At 42.2% G+C, this 18,842-nt stretch overlaps 2 protein-coding genes across 2 annotated transcripts; both read right to left on the reverse strand.

The window, feature by feature from the left end:
• Positions 1–7,010: 7,010 nt before the first annotated feature.
• Positions 7,011–11,954, reverse strand: gdf7 (growth differentiation factor 7). The gene is made up of 3 exons (XM_048228351.1): positions 11,627–11,954; positions 7,554–8,192; positions 7,011–7,484 (listed from the first exon to the last, which is right to left on the reverse strand). The coding sequence occupies exons 1-3, from the start codon at positions 11,952–11,954 to the stop codon at positions 7,111–7,113; spliced, it is 1,341 nt and encodes a 446-aa protein (XP_048084308.1). The 3' UTR covers positions 7,011–7,110.
• Positions 11,955–14,571: 2,617 nt separating this feature from the next.
• LOC125284424 (G-protein coupled receptor family C group 6 member A-like) lies at positions 14,572–18,709 on the reverse strand. Its single transcript, XM_048228361.1, has 4 exons — positions 18,528–18,709; positions 17,951–18,260; positions 17,105–17,582; positions 14,572–15,500 (listed from the first exon to the last, which is right to left on the reverse strand). The coding sequence occupies exons 1-4, from the start codon at positions 18,707–18,709 to the stop codon at positions 14,572–14,574; spliced, it is 1,899 nt and encodes a 632-aa protein (XP_048084318.1).
• Positions 18,710–18,842: the final 133 nt, after the last annotated feature.

Consider the following 18,842-nt stretch of genomic DNA (forward strand, 5'->3'; position numbering starts at 1 on the left):
TACGTTGCCCATGCCTATAGTTCATATCAGTGTCCTCAAGAAGAAGAAAAAACACATTGTAAGAGTTGTTCAGATTTTTCACACAAACATTGCTTTCACCTGAAAGGACATCTTTTATCTCAAAAAGTCAGAAGATCAGCGGCCTCTCTGGTTATTGTCACCCCTGAGCATGCTAGATATTGCCAACTGGAGGCTGTCTCTTGTGAGCATGCTAGATATTGCCAACTGGAGGCTGTCTCTTGTGAGCATGCTAGATATTGCCTACTGGAGGCTGTCTGTCAGGGAAGTAGGCTAGCTTCTTACATGGCACGACTTTGTCTTTCTCTGTTTAAATCTCCAGAATGGGTTACTGGTCGTCAATCCCTAATTAAACTCAGCTGGAGAGCGAGAAGAAGAATGATACTGCCAAATCCTTTAACGACTTGAGATTTCAACAGGAAAGGACGATCAGGTCTTTTAAACAAACTACCGTACTTCTGGATAAACAGACCCTGAGCCCTTAGCCCCTGCACTGACTGAACACGAGGCTTAATCAGGAAGTGTTGTCCATGAGCCAGGTTCTGCCACCGTGAGCATTCAGGGGCGTGGTGAACTAGCGGTAGCATCACCCGTCGAGTCACAAACCTTATATCACTAGTCCCTGACACTTTGGATAAAATAAATCCCACTCACTTTTCTTGACTTTTTGCTCTACAGATAGGCGCTCCACATTGACTGTAGAGTCCTGTGACGTGTCACTCAGTGCTGCTGTTGGCTGGGTAAAGCTAAAAGAAGTCAATGAAGACGAGTCCCTTTAATCTCCCTCCCAGGCCTCATCAAAAAGAACGACAAAGCGCCTTAATTTGCTTATTCATGATTTAAACCATGAGGCAGAAGCATTTCATAGAAGGAAACGGAGTAATCCCGCCTGCGTGGATTGAATTGTGGCAAAGCAAACAAGCATTACTGTTTTACGTCTCCAGAGTGGGTTGCTTTCTCTTGTGGTGACGAGGATCCCGTCCAGAGAGATTCTGGCTTGATGGGGCTTTTTTCTCTCCTTCCAAGAAGCATCATCTGCGATGGATCATATTTTTCTGTCCTTTGTTATGTTTTGTTTTGACACTGTAATAGCATCTCTTATCCTGGCCTTCCCGTGAATTTGAAACCGGTGGAGGATCATTCGATACATCCTGAGTGGTCGAACATTGGCACAGCAGGGTCGCATGTATATTTTTCTCCCTCTCAGGTGAATAAAATGTTATCGCCCTGCTGCGGATTCTGCGATCACGAGGATGAAGTGCATGAGAAGCCAAAGCAGACATCACTCTTACAGTTTTGAGCTTTCTTCCAGAGCTCTTTCTTTTCTTTTACAAAGTTAGAAGCACAGACATTTTGGAACTGCAGATCAAAATTCTCAGAGCATGTTTATTAAAGAACTTTTGTTTTACAAAAAGTGCATGTTCCACCATTGTGCTGTCTCCCAAGTAGCTTTGAGTCAAGTCCTCAAGAGTGACTTCATTTTTAGATAGCTGCAAAATGTAAAATGTCATCACCATGAAGGACATATAAGGCATGAAGATTCTACCACATACTGAACCACTTTAGTCTGCTGTGCCCTTTTCTTGTGATGCCATGGTCGTGTTTATTAGACAAAATAATTGCTCCTGATTGTATATGACCTCATGTTTGTCATGTGTGTTTGTTTGTAGGTGGTTTTGAGGTAAACAGCAGTCAGAATTGCATGTTTACCAAACGATGGCAAGTCGTTAAACAACACTTTGGGTGTGAGTGAGTGAGTGTTAGATATCATCAACAAAAAAAAAGCCTTCCCTTTGGAAAGATCCTTTTCCGAATCACTAACGGGATGTTTAATGTTTGTCAGGGGCCACTGTTTGTTTACAACAATAGTATCAAACAACTTATGTTTCCATACAGTGAAATCATTAGCACTTACCCAAGTTCTAGGATTTTATAGTTTAGAAAAAAGGTTACAAAAAAGCTTTTATCTTAACATGTTTTAACTGCTGACTTCTAGCAGTCTTCCTCGGAGGAATTGCTAGACTGTATATAAGAACATTAAGTATATATATATAAGTCAATCTACATTAGGCTAAATGAACTTGTTTGGATGAAGTTTATGATTACAATTCTAGTTTTCATTACTGGAAGCTGCATAACAAAAAAACACATTCACATGCTCTTTAACCACACAAACAAAAACATACAAAGGTGTTTACAATGTCAATTTAAGGTTAAATAACAAAAATGCACCCACCCACCCTTCTGTCTGTTGATTCTGGTTTTACCCTCTAACAAGGAATCGGTTACTTTGTCGTGTAGCTTGGCTGGAGATAAAGCAGTTTAAATGGGCCATTTTTTATCCGTGATGGATTTGCAAATTTGGAAACTTTGTCTCATCGTCCACTAGAGCACTGGAGTCATTTCAAGCAAATTTACTTTCGTAATCAAACTCTCACAGATGTCAGAATAACTGTTGTTTTCTTTTTCTTTTTGTCAGTTGCTTTTGAATTGTTAGTTGATCTGTCTATGACAATAATGATCTTTTAAACACCCATCGTCATTTGTTTCTTCATCTAAATGCTCAAATTTCTTTGCAGGATTAAATAGATATTCCACAGGGAGTCTGACGTAAATTATTATTATTAATGTATATTAAGAGAGTATCCACAAAAATAAATGCAGCACTGAAAATGGCATCATTCTGAAGAAAATTGTGACTGCTATACCAATTCAGACGCATTGAGTGTCACCTAATACTAATGTATTTTTAAGCTTCACATCTCTTATACGAGCATCACAATCCGCTGTGGGAAGAGGACTTCCTGCTCAGGCAGCAAGTCAACATTTTTTTTTTATAAACCTATGACAGCTTGCCATAGCCTCCTACATCACTGTATTTTCTCATGGAGCGATGTGACCGAACGACCCAAGAGAATCCAATAATTCCAAAAGCATTACTTCCCCTACTAATACTGGATAGCCTTTATTCTTACTTCCTTCTTTCCCGTCTCGCCCGTTTTTTTGTTTTTTTTAACTCTCATTCCTTTGTCCTGTCTGACTTTGTCTCCCTCTACATTCCATGCTCTCTATCTCGGTCCCTGTCTTGCTTTCGGTCTCTTTTTCTTTTAGTCTCTCTCTCTCTCTCTCTCTCTCTCTCTGTCTCTCTGTCATAGCATGCAATATGGAATCTTGAATCACCTGGAAACTTCCTGACTCCTTTGCTTTGCTGGCAAAAAAATGAGACAAAGTCCAAAGCAAATAATAATAACGATGGCAGGACTGTTGGAGTGAGACGGCAGCGGCGGGTTTTGTTCTCATGCCTGTCTAGGAAAAGAGATTCACAGCGGGGGCACCTTTTTATTGTCAATACGTTTCTTTTTATAACATCTGTACAAAATGTGTACCACAATAAAAAAAAAAAACTAAAAAAAAAAAACTGAAAACTTTAACATAAAAAGAGGGTACAATGTGCTTATGTGTTTCGTCTCAAATATATTTATATTTTATATTTATATATATACTACTAAATAATATTTCCAGAGGAGAGACAAATACATTGCTGTTTACAGTTAATTTACAATTAAATTATATACACTTCTTTATAAATCGTACAACAAAAACATTCTCACAGTGCATTTTTTAAAGTTATAAACAATGGGGACAAACTTCCTTTGAGATTCTGGCAAACATTCATTGGCGCATAGTCCTAATGTTTTCAATAGATGGGGCTCGAAATGTCATGTGTTGTTTCTTTTTTCGTTGAGATGAACATACTATAAATAAACAGACTGGAGAAAATGCTGGTCTAATTTCGTTAAATACCACATCATAAAAAGAACCTTTCAGCGTACTCTACATTCTGACGTGAATGAACATTCATACACGTTTACCATATGTAAAGACATAATGCAAAACATTGTTTCCTATAAAAAGACACAACAAAACTACATAACCGTCCAAAGGCCACATATAACTTCTTTGTGGAGTCCGTTAAATAGCTCATGAAAGGGCAGCGATGACAACACTCTGCTGAAATGTGTGTTTGACATTTAACTGTTGGAAACGGCAGTGAGCCAGTGGCACAAAGGTGTGTCTAATTGTTTTGCTGGACTGTGTCAATCATGCATGTTTTACATTACGCTACCAGAGAGGTCTTGGCACGCTTAATTATGGTTCCTCTGTGCCAGTCCTCAGCAGAGCAAAACACAGAGGGAAAGAAAGAAAGAGAGATGGAAGGAGAGAGAAAGAGAGGGGGGGGGCAGAGGTCCCTGGAGCAGGTAGAGTCCTGATAACCTCGTCTGCCTTCTGAGAGTTGCTTTAAACCAGTGATGCGCAACCAACCCCCCACACCGACACCCCCGTTATGCCACATGGGCCTAGTAGGAAACGGGTTTCTATCTTTCGGGTAAAGTTAGGATATAATTGCAGCGTGAAACATGTTGAGAATGGCCCCTGACCTAAATCTGAATGACATGGGAGAGCTTCACAAGGGGCTGGAAGTATGGCTGGCAAGTCACCATGGCGACAGTGCTGCCTACACAAGATAGCATGAAAAAGATGCGGCGACCTGCCGTGACAGGAAATTACACCTATGGTGGGGGGTGACGGGGCAGGGTGGGTTGGGGGTGGTGGCGGGGTGTTCTGTCTGTTTCAGGAGGAGACAGAAATCCATCTCCACCAAAATGAGTTTTCCACTGCATCCAAAGTATCTCTCCGGAAATAAGCTAATATGAACTTTTTTCAGCTCATAGTCGTTTCTTCCCACTTCCATTGAGAACTTGAGTTCAGGCAATGGGCTTTGTAAATAGGCCCTGTAGCTAATGCTACTACTTGCTCCCAGTTAGGAATCTAGTGGCCCCAGAGCGTTTTTAATTCAGATGTGATATCCAGGTCATATGCCTTTGTTTTTTTAATGAAGCAACATCCATATGCAGTGTATGCCTGTATACTCTGTACACCTCTCACAAAATGAATGTTAACTTTATGGCCACATTTTCTATCACATACAAATGTAAAAGTGCTCCTCTGCCCACGTATGGCTCCTGATCACATTAGCAGAAAAGGTCAACATTGTATTTTGCCACTCCAAATTTTTTCATTAAAGCAATGTGTTTAAGAAAGGACAAAAAATGGCGCACATGGCAGTGTTGTGCAAACTGCAGCCTTTTTCTCTTTCTTATCAGTTATCCGTTTGGCCTAGCACTCTAAAAAGACGAACAACAGACTGAGTGAAGCCTGCTCCTACCACACAATTCTCTAAAACAATGTGTTTGCCATTCAATGTATACCAAACTGATTGATCGCTTTTCTTAATACCAAAAGAGCTCCCAAGCAGAAGGAGTTAGCCCATCAATGTGTGGCTCTATTGTGAGAAAAGGCATGATGGCGCTAGCCGTCAGTATTCATGCCAAATACCCTCACTGTCCTTCTCTGCCACTGTGCATGGATCAGACACTGATTGGCTTGTGGTCACTTCGTTTGGGGATATGGATCCTAATTCCTAATGCCACAGTAAACAGTTTTTTTAGTTGTATTTAGAAAAGAAAAAGAAAAAAAAATGTTCAATGTAATGCATGTTGAAATGGAGATGTGCAAAAAAACAAGAGCTGTTATGAATTATGATGATGCAGAACAAAAGAGAAAAAAAAACTGAATTGGATGCTAGTTAGAGAAGAGAGAAGAAATGATCTGAGCAGTCCTGAAGAAAACAGGGCCTGTATGTGTGTACTGTATGTAGGCTACTTCCTAAGGGGAAAGAAATAGGAAAGTAAACTTAAGCTCAACACCAGAACGACTCGATGACTTGATAAGAAATAAATCTTTGCCACTGGAATTTCATTAATGCTTCTAAAGCCACATGGCATTTTCCTTGGCAAAAAGGAATGATAAAAACAAAGGCAAAAATAAGAGACATGGTAGCATAATACTGCTTACTTTACCCTGTTAAGTGGCATAGTCGGAATAATCAGTTCCAGTACTGCACACAGCGTGTTCTGCTCACTACCGAACAGCGTTGACCAATCTGGTTCAAATTCGCATCTCAACAGCAGACCACCAAAAAAGCTTAAAAAACTAGTGATTTCATCAAGCAAGCACAGTGGCTAAAACACTAAACCATGTCTCTGAATGTACTAACCAAAAGAAATGGTTGGGAATAGAATTTTTGCTGTAATCGTGGTAATCATCGGTACTAACCAATGATTTAGTATACTTTCACAACGTATTATCTTTAAATCTGTTGTTGAATAGATGTTTAGTCACGGATAAATATTAGTATCTAAAGTAATGTCTAATTAACACATTAACACATTGGTTAACACACTGTTTGTGCTCTTGTAAACTGACAAAAGTACATGCTCCACGATCGCGATGCATCATGCTGTACTGCACACACTAGCATGGGGATAGCGAATGCCGCTCAAATGCCACTAATGATTTTTTGAGCTTTGACCAACTCCAGACAGCTACATTTCTCATTTCCTTTTTATCTCAGCTCATTTTCGAAGTTCACGGAGCAAAGTTCCTCCATTTACAAACTATATATGTTACAGTTGCTTGCCCTTGTTGAATGATGGTTATGTTCCAGATGGTTCAGCAATGTTCTGCCGCTGCCAAGAGACATTAGCACTCGATCACGCAGTTTACCTCTGACAGTATGCTTTGTAGCCATTAAGAACTCCAGACCTAACTCTCGTATGGTCTTGTCCGCTATTTTTTCATTCAGTAAATTTGGTTGGGGGAGGCAGAAAAAAATGGGGGAATGTTTGGGGGGCTGTCTATGACCTTATGCCTGTTTCAAACACAATCAGAATGCCCAGTGACAAACTCTCAAATAAACACAGCAACACCCACATACAGACACACACGCAGACACACCCACACACAGACACATACACACACACACACACACTACCATAGACACACACACACGTGCGGATCCATACACCGCGCCCCGTCTCCACAGCATAGGCATGCCATGTGTCAAAAGTGTAAGGAGAGAGAGGGAGGAGAGAGAGGGGGAAGAGAGGAGGGGAGGGAGGAGAGGAAAGGGACAGGGACAGTCTGAGTCCAGGGCTGGCGTCCCCGTGTCTCAGCCCGCGTCCCTCAGCGCTACCTGCAGCCGCAGCTCTCCACCACCATGTCCTCGTACTGTTTGTAAACCACGTTGTTGCCCGAGTCGATGTAGAGGATGCTGATGGGGCTGAGCTTGGAGGGCACGCAGCAGCTGGGCGGCGTGGCGTCGGGGTCCATGGAGTTCATCAGCGTCTGGATGATGGCGTGGTTGGTGGGCTCCAGGTGCGAGCGCAGCGGGAAGTCGCACACGCCCTCGCAGTGGTACGCCTCGTAGTCCAGCGGCGCGATGATCCAGTCGTCCCAGCCCAGCTGCTTGAAGTTCACGTGTAGCGGCTTGCGGCTGCAGCGCGTGCGCCGGCGGCCTCCGCCGCCGCTGCCTCCTCCTCCTCCTCCACCGCCTCGGCCACCACCTCCTCCCCCACCTCCTCCACCGCCTCCAGGCCCGGTGGCACCTCCTACCCCCCCACCCCCAACTCCACCGCCCCCCCCTCCCCCGGTCCCCCCCACGCGGCTGGTCAGGGCAGTCCTCCGGCGTCTACGCCTCCGGGGCCGACGGCCCTCCATGCCGGGGTCGAAGGGCAGCTCTGTGAGCAGACTGGCCCCCGACATGACCCTCATCTTCTCGCGGATCTCCCGGAACAGGTTCTCCTTGCGGCGGGTGCGCGTGAAGGCCACCAGCAGGGCCCTCTCCTGGGGCTCCCGTCCATGCCGCCCGTAGCCCACTGCCCAGGGCGCGGCGGCCTCGTCTGTCGCGTCCGAAACCACCACCACGTCAAAGCACAGTGGGCTGACCGCGCCGTCACCACCTCCGCTGCTCCAGCGCGACTTCCGCTGCATCTTCAGACTGGCGCTGACGTCGAAGACATCCCACTGTGTCCCTGTGCCAGAGTCCAGAATGTCGATGGTCTGCGAGCTGATTGGCTGTCGCTGGCCCTCCGGGTCGCTCGAGCAGAGGAAGAGCAGCACACGGTACAGGCTGCCTCCCCTGGACAGCACGCGCAGCAAGTCCGGCGGGGCCTTCCGCAAAACACGCAGCTCTGCCTCCACCAGGTCATCTGCCCTGGAGAGACTGGACGAGTCGAAGACGTAGCGCTGCCTGCTCTCAGCCGGGATGTAGTCTGTGAACAGTCCAAGAAAAGAGAAAAGAAAGAGAAAATTGTGGAATGATCATTTAAGTGAAAGCAAAACAAAAGCGAGACGACAAAAGGAGAAAAATCAAAGGTGCAGAATGATAAGCCGCGCACAAACGAGTCGCCAGGGATCCTCCCAAACCAAAACAACGCATCGGGACTTTGTCTAGTCTGCGTGCTTGCGAGAGACAATTCCCACAGTGACTCAGAGAGCATATCACACATTCTCCAGCCAGCACTATTTACAGTCTGCTGAAGGGGCTTTGTTGAAAATGCCATACACATGGCAAGCCCTCTCCACCCTCAATGAGAATAACATTTGGGGCCTGAATTGTTTCTCCAAATGCAAGCACTGGAGAGGAGTAAGAGAGAGAGGGAGAGTGAAAGAGAGAGAGAGAGAGAGGAGGTGGGGGGACGCTTGGACACAGCCAGGTGGGGAGGACTTGGCTGACCCGTCGGTCGGCCTCTCAGCCTTTGGCAGTGTCTGCTAATTACGCTGATTGAGTGAGAAGAGGCTTTGGTGGGATGCTGGAAATCACTGGGGCCTCGGGGTCTGTTCCCTCCTGTACCTCACACACACACACACACACACACACTCACACACACTCCTCTTGTGCTCCCTAACCTCATGAAGCGGTTGTAAATCGTAAAGGAGTGGTGGGTGGCTGGGGGATTGTGAGCTTCTAAATTTGAGACATTTACAAGAAAGAGCTTGCCGATGAAGATGGATGCCTGCTACGTTTAATTGCGCGCTATTGCCATATGCGGCGTTCACTGAGCGCGCTTTGTCTTTGTCGCCGGTAATGAAAGTCAAAGTATGACAGGCTGTCGATGTTTTATACTTGTCCTCTCCCCTCACCTTTGTGCACACAGGTTCCCAGAAACTACTTTTTTTTGTGTTGGTCCCACTTCTCCCCCTGCTCTACTGCAAGTCCCCTGGACAGCTGAAGTGATGCAGAGAGAAAGGTTGGCTAAGGCAGACCAGACCGACTGTCTTGGAGAAAAACAAATTTTGATGTTGACATCTTGACGTCCAACTCAAACAAGGCCCTTTTTAAAAAAAAAAAGAGCCACGCAACCTGAAACCCAAACCGCAGTTTTCATGCTTAAAACATGAAGGGAATCGCTTCAACACACGCAGGGAGATGGAGACCTATAGGCCAGATCGGGCTGTTGTGGAAGACAAGGGCTCACAAGAGAGAAAGAGAAACAACGGAATCGAGTGGAACTGCTTCCAACCAGTTGCCACACAGGACGTGTGTCCCTGCAGTCAGCCTGTAGCACTGACAGAGACATGAGATGTGTAAAGAGGAGAGAGGAAACACACACACTGAGACTGGAAGATGACACATTGACAGCGGAGAGAGACTGAAACTCTGTATCTGTGTGTGTGTGTGTGTGTGTGTGTGTGTGTGTGTGTTTGTGAGAGAGGGGGGGATTAATGGAATAGGAAAGAAATGACACTCAGATACTAGGTGAATATGTATCTATGAGACAGAAACAGAGGGAGGGAGAGAGAGGAATGGAAAAGCACTCAGGCAAAAGGGGGAGAGAGGAATAGCATAGAAGGGAAAGATAGTCCAGTACAAAGGTGAAGACAGAAAGAGAGAAAAACAGAACAAAATGGAATGCTACTCGAGTAAAAGGTGAAGCGAGAGAGCATGCAGGGCAGTGTACCATCCAACTGGTTCTCATATCCGCTTGTCCACTAAACTGTGACATAACCAGCAAAAGTGCTCTTCGAAATGAGGTTTCGCTGCTCTGTTATTACTGTCATTTTCTGTCTGGATTCCTTTTTTATTTACCTAATGATTACAGATTGGATCAAGAGGGTCTGTCTGGTTTTAGATATGCTACCTTGCAGACTGATTGGCTTGCTTTGTTGGGGGGGGTTGGAGTCTACGAAATATAGAAATACTTTGTTAGAAAGGCCTGAGGCCTACATTAGAGGAATACCAAAAGACAGTTACTATCATTTTTTATCGATAATAAAAATTATATTTCTTGTCTGCCCCTGTTGTTAGAAGACCTAAATACAAACGGAAGTGAAAGTGATATACTTGAGTCTTATTGATGGCTCCATAGCTCAACTAAACCATAGTGAACCCTTGTTACATTGTATTAGCAAGTCCACATTCATGCTTTATGCTACAGTAGCCTACATTAAACTCAAGATGGCCTGTCATTACGCGGTTTCCAACTTCGACAGGTCCAAAAGACGGTTCAATATAGCCAATACAAAATTCAAGATTATTGTCATTGTCCCGCTAAAGACAACAATGCAACAAAATTACGATTCTCTCTAACTGAAATAGGCCTACTAAGAATGACAAGAGTAGCCAATAGGCCTAGGCTACAGTTATTTTCTGTTATTGTAGAGGTGTCTATGATAGGCTGCATGCCAATCCCTCTCCTCACAATGACTTCAGTACATGGTGAAGTTTGCATAAAACTCTATGAAGTCTGTTCGGTGAACTCGAAAGGGCTGACAAAGAGTATTTTGTTAAATACATACTCTACGTGACAATCTTTATTTGAGCATCGGTTTTAAATTACACTTTATGTTGCTCTGTCTTTATCAGCAACACCTGTGCGGGGCAAGGCACACTGTTTAGCTCTAGGTGCAAGGGACGTTTATTTATCACAGATGTTGGAAATTCGAGACATTTGACTTCACATTTCTTTAAAGGTAGGGTTTTACGTAAGTAAATATCCAGGGCGTAAAAATGTTAAAGAAGTGTCACTGAAATTCTGCGAATTTTAACCATCAAACCCTAAAATAAGACGACCTTTCAGCACCCTGTAAACTACTCTAAAAAATTATGTCATGAAAATTAGAGATGCTCATATTTATACATAGGCCTAGGCTAAATAAAACAAGCTACCTAAATAGATTGTTAAGGGAATATCTATTCTAGCAAGACAAATAATCTATTTTATTTAAAAACAGTTGCTGTCCAGAAAATGTTCCCCAACTAATATGAAAAAGTCTGTGGACGTTCTGGCAGAATGCTCCTAAATTAAGTTTGAATTCAACAAATTACTGAAAACTGATCACATTGTAGGCCTGTTAAAAGCAAATCGCTCATAAACACTAAGAAGAATATTGAAACAACTTATTTTAATGTTCTACGATCCAGAGTAAAAAGGCATCAAATTAGTAAAAAGTCAACAGCCAATTATTGCTTAATGTTTTAAGCCTAATGTTTTCATATATAATTATATATTATTATTATTATTATTATTATTATTATTTTAGATAACCTAATGAAAGTCCTACTTTTGTTCGCAATAATCCAGTATTAATTTAACGAGTAATAAAAAAAAAATCATTCGCCAGTATTTTTGCGACAAAAATGAATAGCCACTGGATCGTTTTCATTTCACACAAACATTAACGGTCCATTTTCATTACTACATACCTTTCCCAATGTCCATAAAGCTGGTGACCGTGTTAGCGTGCCTCGTTGAACGGGAGACGTTGTTATTACCTCTCCTCTCCAGCTGAGACAGAGTCCTGTACAGTGATATCATATACGACGGTATGTGTACTGCAGTACCATTCCGCGGAGTCTCACTCCTGGGGATAGCACTCGATTGTCCTCGATTCTGCACATCCAGATGCGAGACAAGCCCGTGGTCATCCGCGGCGAAAGGGTACTTCAGTGACCCAAGGACCGCTGCGTAAAGACCATTCGCAAAGAGGAAGGAAACACAAAGAGACAGAGCAGCAGCCTTCGTAGGATTCATTTTCAGTGGTCTCTGGCCGAAATGGGAAAGTTGGAAGGGTTTGATGACTTTGGAAACTCCCCTTTGCTCTATAGATAATGTTAATATCATGGATCTGACTGACACTGAGTCAGTAAATTGCCTGTTGCACTGAATGCCATCGGCGCCCCCTCGCGACTGAGAAAAGACACATCAAATGAACAAGATCTTCAGCAAACTTCAGAACCTTCAATTAAGAAAGTCAAATATGATTTTGGAAAGGGTGCAATTGTTATAGACATTTTAACATAAACAGCATGACCATGTTATCATCTGGTTCGAGACTTGGATGGGCTACATCCTATTTGTCTTATGAACTGATCTTGGACGTTCTCAGACAAGGAATCTCAGACAAATGTATCAAAACCTTGTAGGCATATTAAGCCTACCACATGATCAGCAGAAGGTCAAATGAATTACGACTTACGACTGTCGGCCTCAAATAGACTAGACTATATGGCTAGGCTATATGCAAACTATACTTTATCCAGCATTTGTGGTTGCTATTTGTTCTCTGGTTCCTGTTTTACTTGAGACTTAACGTGAACTTGAAAAGAGGTAGGCCTATAGGTGAGAATTAAAGTTACAATCGGGTTAGAATTAAAACAGGTCTAATGTATATCGCATAATGATTGCACTTTTCCTTTGACAGCAAGTCAAAGAAAAAAGAAGATTAATCAAGATTATTGTTTTTTGAAGGGGGGAGGTAATCAAGATAATTGATTGGTAATTGAATGTCAGCTTTTGAAGTTTCCATCACATCAAAATATTTATGGGTATGGTTTGGCACTGTCGCCAGTTAATTAACAGTTCATTATAATTACCATTATCCAGACAGTTAGCATTATCACTACATAAAGATTGGTAATGTAACGCTCATAGTGTGCTGCGCCATCTAGTGGTAGGCTAATAAATCTTTACAACGCTGTCTGAGCAAGTTCCTCATTACCCAACCCATAGGGAATATTACAGGTGAAACTGCATCATTGTCAGACTATTATAATCTTCGTAAATTACTTTTATTTATAAAAAATAAGGGAAAGAAATCTGAGGCAATCAGCCAGCATTTTGGCATTTCTATTTTGTGCAGTAGGTATCCTATGCATTTAAACAATGATGTAGGCCTATAGGCCCCATAGTCTTGTAAGGTCTTTATTAAAGCTGGTCAATCGCTGATAACAAAAATGTGTTCTTTCTTTCTTTCTTTCTTACTTACTTACTTTCTTGTACTTCTACTCATTTTCATAAAAAGAATAGCTCTGTGTTTATGATGTTGCAGTGGGAATATCCAAAAGGAGGAATGGCTTTTTTCAACTGCTTACACACTAAATCTTTGCTTGTCACACAATTTTCTAAACATGTCCTCCATACATCATAACCCCACATCAAATCTGCAAAACCACTAATTATCAGTGTTTGAATTTACTAAAACACATTTTGCAACACACCACACACAATTTTCCACCTAACACACAAAAATCTAACAGGAAGTATCTTGATTTCTTTTTTTTCAAACACAACCCATCAAAATGCCACACTAAATCACCAGTGCTTCACTCTCTCTCTTCACATGTGTAAACACTCATTACTTTACTGAACTCCATCCAATCATTGCCTTAGTATAGAACATAGACCTATGAATAGATTATACTCTCTATACAGGTATAGACCCTTTCAATCTGCTCCTATAGGATTTCCAGTTGAAATATTCAGAACCAATGCAGATACTTTGAAAGGAAAATTACAATGTTGTACAAAAAGTCGACTTTATGTAAAACTTGTCTTTTTACTTTTTTTTTTTAAATTTTGTTTGTCCCCATGTTACCATTAGCTCAATACATTTTTCTGTGCCTCCAGAAATGCCTTAGGAACGCTTAGGATTGTTTGTTTCTGCAGTTGAAAGGGTCTATAGGCCTATGAATACATACTGTACACAACTCCAACCCCCCCCACACCCACACACACACACACACACACACACACACACACACACACACACACTCCACACACAAACAACACACACACACAAACTTTTCTTTGGAAAAAGCAAAGCAATTTGATAGTAGTCAGTCATTTCCGTCTTAGGCAAAATCAGTGTTTTCAAAACTCCATGTACAGTACATCTGGTGGTCATTGTATTTTAACAGCAAATTATTTGGGAAAAATCACTATTTTTGGTTTAAATTTTTTTACTGTGTATTTCAATTTTTTTACTGTGTATTTCAACTTCTCTTTGTAAATACCGTAACTTTCACTCTTGTATGGAAATACATAAAGCCTATGAAAGACAGAATAGCTTTAGGTTTTGAGCAACAGTGTGTACATGATGTATCCAAAATGTCATATTATGACAAAAGTGTTTATAATGTGAGGCGAATGTTTGCTTTAAAGATGTGTTTACGACATTTTGAATGTTGTGTGTCATTTTGCTGGAGATTTGAGGCATTTTGCATTTTGTGTGAGCAATTGTGTAGAGTATACAAAGGGCACGTAGATGCTATTGTATCTGGTCCTTCAGTCTTGCATCTACAGTATAGAACAATATATGCTCTTCTATGCTCTCTTGTAGACTATACATTGTAGACTGACTGACAGTACCTTAGGAGCTTAAAACCCTTATGCTCTTTTGGTTGTAATGGTTACGTATGTACTCTGCTATGGCACTCTCGTTGTTCAGGTCCTTCTTAAACAGCATGATGTAGCATTTTGTGCCAAAGTGGCAGATCAAGACACTGTATGTAGTCACCATGAGTGCACAAGCCTGAATGCTTTGCCTGTACTTGCTAAAAGAAGTCATGTAGAATGGCAGAAAAATGATGCACATCACAAGATAGACCAGCATGCTAACAGCAACATATCGAGCATTCTTATACAGGTCTGGGAGTTGCCTTCCGTTGTATGCAAATATGAAGCATACCACAGAAAGCAGGCAGACATACAAAAACACAGCCATGGACAGAAACATGGACCCTTCAAAGCATGCAATTATGATTTGGGTTTCATGGTCATTCAATGTGATTTTGTTTGGGGGGTTAAGGATGAGCCACAGTGAGCACAGTAACACCTGAACCCCGAAGCAAACACAAATGACCACAGCCGGCCTATTGAGGCTTTTCAGCGTGCTGGTCATTGTCAGGCGGAAGTTGAAGCCCACGAAGACCTGGAGCAGGTTGGCCAGGATGCAGGAGATGCAGAGGGTGAACGCCAGGAGGAAGAGGGGCACCTCGATCATGCAGGTCACGTCTGAGGGCTCGCTGAGCCCCACGGCCACGCTGGCGAAGCAGACCAGTAGGGACAGCAGGGCCAGGAAGCATAGGTAGCCGCCGGCCGCCTTCACGATGGGGGTGCTCCTCTGCACGGTGAACAGCACAGCCACTAGGACAGTGAGCACGACGCCCAGGCTGTCGAACACCACCAGGGCTATGACGATGCCGTCCCCCCACGTGAAGAAGGTGATCTCCTTTGGCAGACAGCAGTCCTTCTTTGGAGATGCGTACTGGCCACTGGGGCAGGCCTGACATTCTGCTTCTGATTGGTTACACAGACCATATGAATATGGAATGTATGGATAATGTATATGTCAGTCAATCATTGCTTGTTTACATAAACATACAGTACAAAGGCTTCTAGAATAAAAAAAGACCATGTGCAAATTGAAAAACCTAAATGAAGGTAAAAAGGGAAACCAAACTTAATGAAAAACTGTTGATATGGGATGATGCAAATTGAACTCTTCACACATTTACATGCAGTCAAATGCCAGCCAGACTAACCACCTTTCCTTCCAAAAAGTAAAGTATGTTAAATAAATATATGAAACATATGGCAGTGAACCATATACACCTACGCCTACTGTATGTCCAAGTGCACAGAACGCTTGGTGCCAAGTACTTACCACCCCCATTAGAGTAAAGCTTGTCTTTGCAGGGAAGACATGTTTTGCAGCAGGTAGTATTTGACTGTTTTAGCTCGTAGCCTGGCTCACAGGATTTGGAGCAGTTTGTTTCCTAAAAGTATGCCAAATCAATTTTGTCATCGGTATTAGTATCTTTGACTGGTTTAATAATTGGTTGACATTAAAATATTGGGTACATAATTTGACTATAACACATAGCAGTTAGCAGGATTTAAAAATTTTCGGGTAAGCTGAAGTGACTGCTAACTTGCATTACTTTTATAATTTGATATAGCATACATAGTGCAACAGTGATATACATTTATAATTTTAAAATAGCCAACATACTATGGAGTTGTCCATGGAGTGATTAGAGTATAGCTTTATGGTTCCTGATGTGTCATACTCTCCAATGGAGCTGATGTTAACCTTTGAACCTTCAATGTTCCACTCAAGAATTTCTTGCCCAGTACTGGGGTCCCCATTCTCATCAAACCATATGTGAGTGTTTCCGTCCACTGTAGTGTTGACTTTCTTTATCTCTTGTAACAGCTAGAAGAAAACAAAATACAACAACAGTATAGGCATATATGCAAACATCAGGAGAGAATCATAAGCTGATAAAGTTCTGAATATGCATGACCATGAGTACTTCACGTTTTCATTTAAATCTTGGTCAGAACAGTCTAACTACACTCTTAAAACGAATGTGTTGAAAATAACACAACTTGTGTTGTTTTTTTTTTTTAACACATCTCTATGCCCAGATAGGGACAAAACAGTTTGTGTTATTTCTAACACATTGCTTTTGTCATACTGTGTAGATTTTTAAAACAAATGTGTTGAGAATAGCTAAGCTTCAGGTTTTGATACAAAAGATGGCTTACCTCCCAGGCAGGAAAGGGTGTATTTCCTTTGCATCCATCTCTATTGTTGCATTCAAGAAGACTATTCAAGGCATGGGCTATTACATTCACAGCTAGATAAACACTATAGGATTCATCATGGTCAATACTATTTCGTAAGCAGTGCAACTGCAGACACTTCTGTCCAGAATCACTGGATTCGCACAATGAAGGACTATCTCTGTCGTCTTCCTCTAAAGCATGAGAACACATGGGATACCGTGACAGGTAGTTCAAGAGAAAACTGTCTCCTGTGCTTTTTCTCTTTTGGGATACCAGCTGGTGGACATACTTCTTAAAATCTGGGATTACATTTCTTTTGCTAATGAAACCAATGACTCTCCCAATCTGTGTGATGTTATTGAGTCCAGATATCTCTATGGAGATGGACCAGGAATCACTAGCCAACCAGGTCCTGTGTACCCTACGCTTAACGGCCTCCTCTAAGATGGCCTTCACATTTCTCGTTTTGGTGAAAATCACAATAGCTTCAGTTGGATGGGTTTGTATCTTCTTGAAGATCTTGTCAAGTTCTATCCTAGTGAGCGTCTCATTTTGAGTGAACTCAGCTGGTAAAACCTCCTTGAATGCGATGCAGGCTTTGATTTGAGTGAAGAGATCGATGAGAGTCTCAGAGCCATATTTGCCATATTCATCATCACTTCCAATGACACCTACTATGTCCCACTTTTGTTCTCTCACAAACTCAGCCATGGCCTTGGTCTGTTGTTTGTCACTCGGGACAGTGCGGAGAAAGGATGGGAACTTCAGTTTACTGCTTAGTAGCTCACTCGTCGAAGCATAGCTAATCTGAGAGAGGAACATGGTGTTATTTTTTGTACTTCATTTTGATTTAGGTCTCTTCACATTAATTCAGTGTCAATTCCGTATAGTACTATAAGTCTTTTTACACTATTCATGTTGTGCTCAAATGAAATGGTTAAAGCCAAGGCATCAATATCATTTTGGTCATTTGTACATTTTCTGACTCAAATTAAGCCAATCCAACATAGACTTGCTGCCATTATTTCCACTCACTCAGACAGACAAGATAGAGTCAATAACTGTGTTCCAATTTGCATACTTCTGTACTATGATTCCTTGTGCCCTCATATTAGGTATTGTAAGTACAGAAGTATGTGAATTGGAACACAGCCAATGTGATGTTGGTTGTGTACCTGTGCCACTTTGGGCAGCGCCAGCAAGCGGGCCACAGCAACAGAGGTCTCAGAGTCTCTCTCTCCAATCACTACCTTGACCCCTTCTGCACCCGTGCCAGGGGTCTCTTCCAAGAGAGGACACATATTTTGGTTTCCATGGGACTGTTCAAGGAGTTTTAGCGTTTCTCTAGTTGCTATAGATACATCCCCACAAGTGTCATATATTTTATAGCCAATGGACACATTTGGCAACAGATATTGTAACTCGTTGATCTTTTCGATGGCGTATATCATGGCTTGGGCACGGATTAACATGGTCACGTCAACGCTGCAGACAGAAAGAAATATTCACAGCATGATGTAAATGTTTTCTTTCAGGTGAGCAGTGGGGTTTTCCAAAGCTAGTAGACCACAAAAGATTCACTAACAAAACTGAACACCAAGTTCTGACAATGACACCAAACAATGACAACTTTATGCAAAAATGTCACTTCAAACAAAACACTATCTACATGTCCACATGCTAGTGCTTTTAATATACAGCAATAAAATACATGATTGTAATATAACCTATAAAATCAAAAGATATACTCACTCAGAACAATTTGTAATAGGGCCATGTTTTTCCTTTGAAGAAACTTGTTTGTGAATAGGGAAAAGACCGCCAATCATGACATCTCCTGGGTGAGATACTTCAGAGGTCTCTCCTCCCAGATGTAGGGACACAGACGGTCCACAGCAGCTCCACAGGCTCACAGCAAACCAGAAAAGACCCATATCTGTTATGTAGTTGACAGAAACTCAGTCATGTCATCCAAGCAGCACAACAGGCCTGACGAATGTGCGTACCAGGGAAGAGGTCACCCGACAGCATGTTCTTTGAAAGGAAAAAGGAAGTTTGCTATTTGCA

This window comes from Alosa alosa, chromosome 19 (assembly GCF_017589495.1).
Source record: "Alosa alosa isolate M-15738 ecotype Scorff River chromosome 19, AALO_Geno_1.1, whole genome shotgun sequence".
NCBI classification, from domain to species: domain Eukaryota; kingdom Metazoa; phylum Chordata; class Actinopteri; order Clupeiformes; family Clupeidae; genus Alosa; species Alosa alosa.

Excerpts from the sequence above, each read along its gene's own strand:
- gdf7 (XM_048228351.1), bottom strand. The coding sequence starts at position 11,954 with ATGAATCCTACGAAGGCTGCTGCTCTGTCTCTTTGTGTTTCCTTCCTC. Across the intron at positions 8,193-11,626 it reads CTTTATGGACATTGGGAAAG|ACTACATCCCGGCTGAGAGC; the intron begins GTATGTAGTAAT and ends GACTGTTCACAG. Across the intron at positions 7,485-7,553 it reads GACCGGGGGAGGGGGGGGCG|GTGGTGGCCGAGGCGGTGGA; the intron begins GTGGAGTTGGGG and ends GTGGGGGAGGAG.
- LOC125284424 (XM_048228361.1), bottom strand. The coding sequence starts at position 18,709 with ATGGGTCTTTTCTGGTTTGCTGTGAGCCTGTGGAGCTGCTGTGGACCG. Across the intron at positions 17,583-17,950 it reads CGCTGCCCAAAGTGGCACAG|ATTAGCTATGCTTCGACGAG; the intron begins GTACACAACCAA and ends TTCCTCTCTCAG. Across the intron at positions 15,501-17,104 it reads ACAGATTGGGAGAGTCATTG|AAGCAGAATGTCAGGCCTGC; the intron begins GTTTCATTAGCA and ends GTAACCAATCAG.